This window comes from Morus notabilis, unplaced genomic scaffold, assembly GCF_000414095.1.
Source record: "Morus notabilis unplaced genomic scaffold, ASM41409v2 Scaffold794, whole genome shotgun sequence".
Classification (NCBI taxonomy): Eukaryota; Viridiplantae; Streptophyta; class Magnoliopsida; order Rosales; family Moraceae; genus Morus; species Morus notabilis.
This window is the reverse complement of record NW_010359940.1, coordinates 603,647-615,306: the sequence shown is the minus strand read 5'-3', so window position 1 is coordinate 615,306 and position 11,660 is coordinate 603,647. Positions and strand designations below refer to the sequence as shown.

Sequence of the window (11,660 nt, the reverse complement as noted above, 5' to 3'; positions counted from 1 at the left end):
CGTGTAGGGTGATTTATGATTAGATAGTTGTGTGTAATGACCAAGTCAGAAAATCTTTTTAGTTGGTGCGAATATGAAATATATAAGAGATAGTGTTTTATTAGATATGCGCAAAGTTATAAATTTAGATTATTAAAAGGGGTTCAAGAAAATTTTTTACATAATATCATAGCACAATTCTAATTTTTAAAAACACTTATAAGAACTAAAATTTCAAAAGTCAAGATTATACAGGGACTCCGTTATTGATGGTGTGCAACTAGAGTCACCTAAGTAGAAATTTGCAACACAAATATTCATGTATCTAAGATCAGAATATAAATTTCATCTCAGAAAAGGTTTGAATTCCACCTCATAGTTTTTTTTTTTTTCTTTTTGATTTCCTGCTTATAAATCTTCTGATCTTTATTTGGGAGGGACTGAATAAGGTGTGTGAATGACTTCTTATGAATTTTGCTAGTCTAATGTCCATATTCAACATTATTATTTGAAAGGAACTGGTTGAGTGGGAACATAAGAGCAAGAACCATGGCAAAATGCATGCTTGTGGCCATGACGCTCATGTTACAATGCTGCTTGGTGCTGCCAAGTTACTTCAAAGCAGAAGCAATCAACTTAAGGTATAAAACCAAAGACACAAAAAAATAATAATAAAAATAAATAAATAAATACAATGTAGAACACTTGAATTTATCATAATCTTCTTCTTATTTTTGTCTCAACTTTTGAAATTAAAATTTGATTTGAAGGGCACTGTGAAGCTTGTTTTTCAACCCGCTGAAGAGGGACGTGCCGGGGCGTACCATGTGTTGCAAGAGAGTGCTCTTGACAAGGTTAAAGCTATTTTCGGTTTACATGTCAGCCCAGAAATGGCTACTGGTACAATAGGGTCAAGGCCAGGTCCCTTCCTTGCTGCCTCCGGCAGATTTGCGGTCGAAATTGAAGGAAAAGGTGGACATGCCGCGGCGCCTCATGTCACAAGAGATCCAATTCTTGCAGCATCCTCCGTTATTCTTGCACTTCAGCACATTGTTTCAAGAGAAACAGATCCTCTTGAGGCCACGGTGAGAAATCCTTTTAGCCATTCCAAGTTCCAAACTTGTTATTGTTATATTTGTTTGGAAGTATGGAAAACTAACAAGACCTAGTTCTCTTTGTTTTTTTTTTTTTTTTTTTTTTTTTTTTTTTTTTTTTTTTTTTTTTTTGCTGTTTATCTTCGTCGATCGTTAACAGGTAGTCACAGTAGGGTTCATTGAAGGAGGCCGGGCAGAAAATGTCATTCCACAGACAGTGAGATTTGGAGGCACTTTTCGGAGCATGACTTCAGAAGGTCTGTTCTACCTTCAACAAAGGATCAAAGAGGTATGCTGTTCAAAGGGGCTAATGGGCTAACTTAAAACTCTCTATAAGATTTTGTCCTGAATTAGGATTTGCTATATTCGACACACAGGTGATAGAGATTCAAGCATCAGTGCATAGGTGTAGTGCCACAGTAGATTTCATGCTAGACAAGAGACGGCCCTATCCAGCAACGGTCAACGACGAAGAAATGTACAAGCACGCGAAAAGGGTCGGAGAAGTTTTACTTGGGGAGCCTAATGTGCACCTTCTTTCAATGTCCATGGGAGCAGAGGACTTCAGCTTCTATGCAGAAAAAATGGCAGCTGCATTTTTCATGATTGGAGTGAAAAACAAAAGCTTAGGATCGAATCTTAAAGAGGTGCACTCTCCCTACTTTGTTGTTGATGAGGATGTTCTTCCAATTGGAGCAGCCCTCCATGCTGCTGTGGCTATTTCGTTCTTGGAGAATCATTCTCTATAAATTCAGAAGACAATATTTATGTTCTAATCCTCAACATTTACCTCTTATCGACCCATACAAATGGTGGTTAGAATTTGATGTCTGTCAACGATATGTCACCAATGAAACTCAACAGAACAAGTTCAATGTTTTCTATCATATGTCACAGGTACAGTTGGAAATAAGGTGTTCATGTTTACTTATTCATCATGTATCCAATTAATTAGGAAACGCAATTCATTGTTCGTCCAAAATGAGTTAAGGATAGCATTCAATCTCGATTTTTAGAAAAAGTAACGAATTACCAAATAATTCATCATTAAATTCTCGATTATCATTGGTGATTTGTATGGTAGGACTTGGGAATTAAAGGTAAATTACCGAAAGGTTTTTGTTTTTCAGCAGTCAAATTTGCATTATAGAGTGTCATTATGTATCTATATATATATATATAATCATTTTAATATGATGTTGATCAGATCCAACCTTAAAAATGTGCACCTATTGATTTGAGACTCTACCATAGAAGAATCCTTATTAACAATAAATGGCTAGTTCTTTTAGTTCTATATGCTTTATTGGTTCATAGTTTAACCTTGTCTTTTGGTAGTTAGATCTCTTCAATTTTGTGACGAAAAATTAGTACAAAGATTCTTGTGGTGTCGAAAAATTTTCTTCAATGTTTTCCAATTCTCTTTATTGTTGTGACATTATAAACAAAAATAGAAAGGTATTCCAGCGTGACGAAATCAACTTTCCATACCAATACAAAAGTTTATTGAAGAGTGATTTTCTAGCACCAAATTAATGCGATAAACGCATGTTTCTATCTAACTCCAAAAATTGTCGAAGCTTTTATATAACGTATAATTCCTTGACGAGCCAATGTGTGTCCTAAAAAAGCATGCACTTGAATGAGAGTGAGCGTAAACTGGTCTTAAACAGTATCCATTAATTAGTTAATATTTCATTTTCATCAACACATTTCTGAAGCAGCTGGAAATGATTTGTTTTTCCGCTGAATTAATTAGAAAAACTACTATTAACTCTAGAAATACTGTCATCACCGAAAATCTTCCTAGCGTTGTTCATTTGACATAATAATAACGTTAAAAAATAGTGATAACGAGTAATTAATTTAGTGTTACACATTTTGAACATTATTGTTACATAAAATAAACTTTACATTTTTACAGGACCATCCTTCCGGAAGGAATTTATAAACAACAAATGTATATGTGATTGTGAGGATTTTTGTAGCTTCATAGCCTTAAAAATTGTAGCTTCAACGTTAATCACTAAGGGCATGTTTGTTTTATATACTAAAACTCAAATTCTTAATTCTATTACAGTGTTTTTCTTTTAAATTGTAGCTTCAACGTTAATCACTAAGGGCATGTTTGTTTTATATACTGAAACTCAAATTCTTAATTCTATTACAGTGTTTTTCTCTCTAAAAAGATTTGAATTTTAAACGTTAAAATCAAGAATTATGATTTGAGTATACCTTTCAAACTGACCATAAATATTAAATAGAATCAAGTGAAGTAATTACCTAGTTGGAGCTAAACACAAAGAAAAGATATCTTCATGATTTGATTGATAACTAAATCTGATGAAATCTAAAATTGTATATATAATTAAGAGGTTTACATGTTAAGAAATTTTGCAAAAAAGTTTCTAGCTTTAGGATTTTTTTTCTTTTCTTTGTTAACACATTCATATTAATTTGATTGAGATGATGTTGTCGCTTCGAATACGACTAAATACAGGAATAAAAGACATTAAACCTATGTGCTAAGGATCATTCCATTTAACCTTTCATCATAATTCACAATAGAAAAAAAGAAAATGACAAAAAACAAAACAAAATATGATTGATTATCTCTTTTTATTTCAGGAGTATTGTGCGTTCGCCTCAGTTTGGCATTCTAAAAAGACCCTTATTTGGTGGAAAAGATTCTCAATTTTATTAAAAGGCTGGAAATTTTTATTTTAGGGCTTTTAGGATTGCTACTCCTTGAAATCATTTTAAGAAATTTAAAAGAAAAGGCTTTAGGCCCTTTGGAAAAATAGAAGGTTTTCAACTCCTTATCTAGACTTCGAACGCCACTCATTTTGATTCAAAACTAATGTGGGACTACCTCCCCATCTTTTTGGCCAAAAGTGTATGATAACCTTACTTGTCATAGCGCATTGTTTACTCCATTTACGACCGGTGTAGACTACCTTTTAGAAAATGACACACTGTAAAGACAAGAGGGCATTTCGATATTTCTTTTCTTTCTGAGTTGAATGACAACGTTCCTGAATCTCTTCTCCAATAATAATTTGACTCTAGCTCTTTTACGAGTCTACATTCTTATATACTTGTGTCCACTGAGTAAGAACATGGTAGTAATATCAACAACAAATCAAATCTCATCTACATAAAAATAAAAACAAACAAAAATCAAACAAACTATTACCAAGTTCTTTTGCCCAAGCACATAGAAAAAACTGTATTTTAAGAATTGTCATGTAATCAATGGCAGAGGTATGTAGGGCCGAGGGCAGCTGCGTCCCCTGGTATGTTGTTGAAGCTTCAGTGCATAAGTGCAGTGCAAAAGGAGATTTCATGCTAGACAAGAGAAGGCCATATTTAGTAACTGTCAATGACAAAACAATGTACAAGCACACGTAAAAGGACGGATAAGTTGGAGGGCCTAATGTGCACTTGCTTCCAATGTCCATGGGAGCAGAGGACTTCAGCTTGTATACAGAAAAAATGGCAGCTGCATTTTTCATGATTGGAGTTAAAAGCGAAAGCTTAGGATCGGATATTAAAGGGTCGCACTCTCCCTACTTTGTCATTGATGAGGATGTTCTTCCAACACGGAGCAGCCTTCCATGCTGCTGTGGCTATTTCTTTCTTGGAGAATTATTCTTTCCAGCTATATTCAGAAGAGAATTATGTTTTAATGCATAATATGTATCTCATATTGACTTCTACAAATTGTGATTAGAATTTGACAACATTATGTGACAAATGAAACTCAACAGGACGCGCTACTAATCACATGTTTTCTATGATCTGTTACGAGTACAATTGGAAATAAGATGTTCATGTTTACTTATTCATCAATTCATGTATCAAAATTATGAAACACAGTTCAATATTGTTTGTGCAATACTCAACGGGGATAGAATTTGATCGCGAATTTTTTTTTTTTTTTTTTTTGAAAGCGGTAACAAGTTACCAAATAATTCGTCAGTAAAATTTGGATTAATAATAGATGGCTAAGTACTATATGATAAAACTGTTGATTATTAGCAGAAAAGGGAAGCGGATGTTTTTCAACTTATTGGTTTATTGCATAACCTTGTCTGTTGGTACTTCGATCTCTAAAATTTTGTAGAGAAAAATGAGCAGAAATATTCCTGTCCTGTCGAAAAATTTCTTCAAGCTTTTCCAGACATTATGAACAAAAAAACTAGAAAGGTTTTACAGCGTGACGAAATCAACTTTCCATACCAATACAAAATTTTAGTGAAGAGTGATTTTCTAACACTTAAAATTATCATAGAAAGTAATTAGTTACACAAATTAATGCGATTTTACCAAAGACAACCATTAGTGGACCAGAAGTGCATGTTTCTCTGAAAATGGTTGAAGCTTTTATGTCACGTATTAATTCCTTTACGAGCCAATGTTTGTCCTAAAAAAGCATGTAATTGAATAAGTGAACCTAATCAGATCAGAAGCTTGGAACCATTCCTTTTTGGACTGAATTAAGAAAGAAAAGTACTATTATCACCAGAAATTCTCTCATTTACTCTATAGCTACATATGCTGCTTTTTACGGTAGAAATACTATTAGTTGTGCACAATTAAATCTAATCACAACAGAAAAATTGAAAAAAAAAAATGCAAAACTGACACGGGCTAAAAACATATCCATAACAGTATGGCCATACCTTGTAATAAATTCGCACATACATGTATCGTGGACCCATGAAATCACCCTATACCGTATTATGTAAAAAATGTAAAGCGTATCATGATATTATTTTTCTATTCTGGGCAAAGTCTCACGTATACAGTCCGGTAAATATAGCTTTATTTTTATTCTTGTGTAACATAGTCCGGACATTCTTTTTTTTTTTTTTAAGTATAATACTCAATACTACAGCTTACATGTATTAAATTACGTTTTTTAACTATTATAACGAACCAGTGTTACACACACAAAACTACGATTTTACATGGTTATAAGAAGAAAATTTCACAAGTATTGCATATCATAATTATGTTGAAAGGGTATTAAGAAAAATAATAATAATTTAGACCAGTTGTCACCTTTTTCCACGTGATTATTTACACCAATATACGCACACGTGTGTATGCACACCATTTTAAAGTCAATTCATTTGTGTCTGCAAATCAGGAGTTTCTTTTCAACCAATGTATTGCGCTATGCACTGCACGAGCTTCGTCTTCTTCTTCTTCTTCTTCTTCTTGATATCATCAACTTTGTGGGAACCACAATGGGCTTTGGAAGAAAATACCCAAGAATTGGAGCTCGAGTTTCTGAGTCGAGAGTTGCTGAAATCGGCGAGAGAGCCCGAGTTCTTCGAGTGGATGAGAGGGGTCAGAAGGAGAATTCATCAGTATCCGGAGCTGGGTTTTCAAGAGCAGGCGACGAGTCAACTCGTGAGGTCCGAGCTCGACTCGCTCGGGATTCAGTACACGTGGCCGGTTGCCGAGACTGGAATCGTTGCCTCTATTGGGTCTGGCTCTGAACCCGTTTTTGCTCTCAGAGCCGACATGGATGCTCTGCCTTTACAGGTTTTCTCTCTCTTTTTACTCTAATGTGACTACTTTTATTTATCTATTTAGTTATTTTTTGTTTTTTGGTGAATGAATTACTGAAACTATTATGGTTTGCTTAGATATTAGAGGAGAGATATAGTGGGATTAAGATCATTTGTGGGATTACTGTTTTTGGACTAATTAATTGGATCAAAATTGGAATGGACAATTAATAGTGACTGAATTTAAGAGCATTAGAAACTTGCGTGTTAATTAAAGTCTCGTTCAGTTTTACAAATTCGAGTTTTTAATTTAATTTTATATGTGATTTAATATGAGAGCTTTTCACCGTAATAATAAAAAATTAATTGTGACTTTTTATGAGAGTTTTTATAATAAAATTAAAATTAAAAATTTGAATCGGTAAAATGAACGGGTCTAAATGTGTCAAAGGTGAAACACATTTGTATTATCCTTCGCCGTTTCAGCTTTACTTCGTGTTTCTTTTTCCCTGCTGGTTGTAATGTACCTTTTTTTTTTAAGGATAATGTACGTTGAATTGTGTAGAGCGTAATTATACTCTATATTTTTCTCGCCTGCCGTGTTGCAATGTTCGCGGTAAGGTCAACGGTGGATCAACCGACAGTAGCCTCCCTTAATAGAGGAATTTCCGGGGATATTTATGTATTCCACCCATGTTTTAGTATGTCCTAGAGAGAAAAAAGAGACTCAGGGAAATATTTTGATAGTAAATTGAATTTTGTCCTTTTTTTTTCTTTCTGTCTCGTGTTCACAAAGTGGTTTTGTATACTTTTATATATATATATATATATGTATAGTGTAATGATATTCTGTGTAGCTTTCACATTTGAGTGAACCACTGCAGATTCTATGTGTGTGTTTTGTTTATTTCTTATTTTTGTTTTCCTTTTCTTATTGCTCTCTAATAGTAAGAATTGGGGTTTTTGAATCTTAACAATGTAAAAGATTTTTTTATAACAATATACTCCTCAATTTGCCTATACTAAGTGACTGATTATATGGAATACTTCGTCTTTGTTATGAATTTCTAATACCTTTAAACCCAATAACACCAATGTTAGGAGCTAGTGGAGTGGGAATTCAAGAGCAAGATAGACGGCAAAATGCACGCCTGTGGTCATGATTCTCATGTAGCTATGTTATTGGGAGCAGCCAAATTACTTCATAACAAAAAAGATGAGCTTAAGGTACAAGTTTAAGTACATACTCTAGATGGTATTTAACTCTAAACATTTTGCGACCAAATTCTCTTTCTGTTTCTCTGAAGGGAACAATAAAGCTAGTTTTCCAGCCTGGGGAAGAGGGCTATGCCGGTGCTTACCATATGTTACAACACCCCGGTGCTCTTGATGACCTTGACGGCATCTTCTTCATACATGTTTTGCCATCGTATCCAACTGGTGTGATTGCTTCAAGGCCTGGGACGATTCTCGCTGGCGCCGGGCTCTTCTCAGTCACGATTAGAGGGAAGGGCAGACATGCTGCAACTCCTCATCATAATCGAGACCCAATTCTTGCGGCGGCCTTCACAATCCTTTCTCTCCAACAGATTGTGTCTCGTGAGACAAACCCTCTTGAGGCCAGAGTAATTTTCTTGTCTTCATATAGCAAGAAATTAATCAAACATTTATCTAAACAGAATTAACCATTTGTTATCTGATTTGAATGGAGTTTGTATATTGAATTATGATGTGATACATGATACATGATACATATATTTGATCACGCAGGTGGTAACAGTTGGGTTCATAGAGGGAGGTAAAGCAGGTAATGTAATCCCTGAGTATGTGAAATTTGGGGGTACCTATAGGAGCTTAACCTCTGAAGGTTTATCTTACATCCAGGAAAGGATCAAAGAGGTAACATAAAATGTACATTCATTTTCAGCTTTTGATTCAAAAACACCACTAGTTATAATGTTTATAAACATTTTCTGACTAATAACATTCTTACTATTCAAGTAAGAAAAACACTATGTATCATTATGTTAATCAGTTTTATTATAATCAATCACAGATTCACATGTCAACTCTACAGTGCCCTGGAAGTCGAGTGTCAAAAATTCTTACTGATTGAAAAACTAATTGTGCTGATACTTACTTTTTTTTCCTTTTTGGATATAATTGCAGGTCGTACAGTTGCAAGCAGCCGTTCATCGATGTGATGCAGAGGTGGAGTTCATGGAGAAAACACCTTTGCCTTATCCTGTGGTGGTTAACAACGAAGCACTATATGAACATGCAAAGAAGGTTGGAGAGACCTTGCTTGGGGAACAGAATGTGCAGCTTCTTCCAGTAACCATGGGATCAGAAGATTTTGGCTTCTTCTCTCAGAAGATCCCTGCTGCGGTTTTTGTACTCGGGATAAAGAATGAGAGTCTGAAATCGGGTCAAGCACTTCATTCTCCTTTCTTTTTTGTTGATGAAGAAGCTCTTCCTATAGGAGCAGCTCTAAATGCTGCCGTCGCAATCTCTTACTTGGAAAACAACATTGTTGACCCTACTTATTAATGACATCTAATGCCTTCCAAACTTATAGACTTAGATGAGTGAAAAAGTAATAAGACAGTTGTTTAAGCTTGCATAACACAACCACAAAAATTCTGATTCCATCATTTAAGCATTACACCGTACGCATGTAAAATTCAACAAAGGGAGAATCACATTAAATAAAACTCAAAGAGTTGATAAAGTTAAGCTAATAAGTAAAAGTTGTTCTGATAAATTAAAAACTAATACAAAAGCCTTTTGTTTTCTAGTTGATAAAATTATAAACGGAAGAGCTATAGAAAACGATTTGTATCGAGTCAGTCAAAACTCTTCATTTATGCGTTGAGATCCTCTATAGCTATTCTTGCCTCAATTTTTTGTTCCAGTGTTGAAGATGAAGCCTAGCGGACTCGATTTCTTTCGTAATAATCTCGAGACACTTCTTGGTCTCATGAACCTTTTTGGTGAGTTTTTCGAACTCGGTTTCCTCATTTGCATCAGCAACCAATTTTCGCAGCAATGGCAGATTGATGCGGAAACTGCGTATAGCTGACCAATACAATCATGCAGTCCTTGATGAATTTAGGATGAAACTCCAATTGAGGCTTTAGCATTGGATCCCGACTTTCGTACTTTTCGTAATAATGAACAAGTGTCTCAGAATATGGTTCAAACAGCGATACCTCTATGCGAGCTCGCAAGGCAGGAAGGTTTTCTGGCTTAACTTTGCGAGCTCGCAAAGCAGGAAGGTCTTCTGGCTTAACTTCCCACGACTCTAAAAGGGGAGGGTAAACCAAATACACAATAACAATCAGTACTACACTACTCTTTGGTTCACATAGAAAATACATATGAAATTTAAAGTTTAAAATCTTGTCTACCCCTAATTTTTGTGTAGAATTTTAATTATCCTATTAAAATTCAATTATGACATTAGTTGGTAAGAAAAATTTCAACCGGATTAACCACAATCTAATAGTTGAAATTTGTAATTATATATCATTATTATCTTTTCCCATTCAATAAATAATAAAAAAAATCATCTCTAAAATAAACAGAATTAAAGAAGATCTAGTTTTTAAAAAAAAAAAGTAAAATTAAATACCTTGATTAGTGGAATAAATTGATTAGGTTGAGAATGAAGTGAGGTTTGGGAGATGGCTCGGATGAACAAGCGTTTTCCATCAGTTGGGTGGCGATAGAAGAGGACGAGATCGCCAGGCTTGAGGGATTGCCTTGTATTTGACAAAACGGGCCAGGGTTGACGGAGGAGCAATCCAATGGAATCCGGGTAGTGGTCGTAGCGGAACTCCCAGGGGGGGGGATGTTGGAATCATGATCGTCGAAAGTGAGGATCTGGTGTTTGGTGTTAAGAGTAAGGATGTGAAGATTGATATAGATGGAGACATCTTCGGGGATTAAGAAGCTTTCTGAATTATTTTCCGTGAGGTAGCACCAGGCTTGGTTTTCTGCAGAGATATTGTTATTATTGGTCATGGCGACTGTTGATGAAGACGACTTCTTTCTCTCTAATTCTCTGTTGGAACTTGAACAATCCAATGGTAATCCTTGCTTTCGTGTTTATCGAGAAAACTTTCTGATTCGCATGGTTGGATTGGGTGGCTTTTGCTTTTCTTTTCTTCTCTTTTCTTTTGCGATGGCCGACTGGGGATGCGAAAATCGGAAAGCAGGTGTGGTTCAACCATTGGGGATGCGAGAATCTTTTCTTTTCTTTTCATTTCTTTTGAGAAGATTCGGATGCCGAAATCGTTTCTTTTCCTTTCGTTTGAGAAGTTGAGGATTCGGATGCGGAAATCGGAAAGCGGCTAGCAGAAATTTAGGTAAATCGGAAATCGGAAAGTTCAAAAAAAAAATTAATTAAAAAAAACATTCTTAAGGTGATTCGAGATAATTTTAGGAAATTGGAAAATTACATTCTTACCGTAATTCTCAATCAATCAATCAATCAATTTAGGAGATCGGAATGTTTCAATTAGAGTTCGTTCGAAAAGCAAAAAAAAAAAAAAGGACCGATATTCGATTTCCTAAATTGATTGATTGATTGATTCACAATTACCGTAAGAATGTAATTTTCCAATTTCGGTAAAAGATGATGTGGAAATTAAAATTACTAGTATACCCTTTAAGATTCATCAAATTTTCAGATCTAACCAGTCAAAAAACAAAAAAAACAAAAAAAGAAACTCCCTCCCTAACATTCTTTTCCTTTCAGACTCGACATTTGTTCTCTTTCCCACCGCCATGTACCAAAGCGCCGCCCACGCTTTATCCCACCGACCGCCGGCTGCCGCCACGCCTATATCTCCTAGAGGCCGAGTTTTCATTCAAGTTAGAGTCCGTTTGGTTCATTGATTAAAATTATGTAATTAAAACTATTTTTAATTTACGTGTATTTTTTATGAGAAAAAATACTGTATCGAACCACGAATCATAATTCGAATCAGGAAATGAATCCCTCTACCAAACATCACCTTAGTATTTTTTTTTCTTTTTTCTTTTTAAATGAAATTTGTTT

General features: G+C 34.9%; 2 protein-coding genes across 2 annotated transcripts in view; both read left to right on the top strand.

The window, feature by feature from the left end:
- The window catches only part of LOC21402143 (IAA-amino acid hydrolase ILR1-like 7), a 2,710-nt gene extending 748 nt beyond the window's left edge, over positions 1-1,962 (top strand). The window contains exons 2-5 of the mRNA XM_010095487.2: positions 495-620; positions 750-1,064; positions 1,234-1,362; positions 1,451-1,962. Of these exons, the coding sequence (XP_010093789.1) occupies positions 495-620; positions 750-1,064; positions 1,234-1,362; positions 1,451-1,822 (942 nt within the window). The 3' untranslated portion in view covers positions 1,823-1,962. The remainder of the gene's footprint in view (positions 1-494; positions 621-749; positions 1,065-1,233; positions 1,363-1,450) is intronic.
- A 4,259-nt stretch (positions 1,963-6,221) lies between these two features.
- On the top strand, positions 6,222-9,240 carry LOC21402142 (IAA-amino acid hydrolase ILR1). The gene is made up of 5 exons (XM_010095486.2): positions 6,222-6,629; positions 7,697-7,822; positions 7,903-8,220; positions 8,366-8,494; positions 8,765-9,240. Exons 1-5 carry the CDS (start codon positions 6,246-6,248, stop codon positions 9,143-9,145), a joined length of 1,338 nt encoding a protein of 445 aa, XP_010093788.1. The 5' UTR covers positions 6,222-6,245; the 3' UTR covers positions 9,146-9,240.
- Positions 9,241-11,660: the final 2,420 nt, after the last annotated feature.

Coding starts and splice junctions, on each gene's coding strand:
- LOC21402142 (XM_010095486.2), top strand. CDS start 6,246: ATGTATTGCGCTATGCACTGCACGAGCTTCGTCTTCTTCTTCTTCTTC. Junction 7,823..7,902: donor ACAAAAAAGATGAGCTTAAG/GTACAAGTTTAA, acceptor GTTTCTCTGAAG/GGAACAATAAAGCTAGTTTT. Junction 8,495..8,764: donor TCCAGGAAAGGATCAAAGAG/GTAACATAAAAT, acceptor ATATAATTGCAG/GTCGTACAGTTGCAAGCAGC.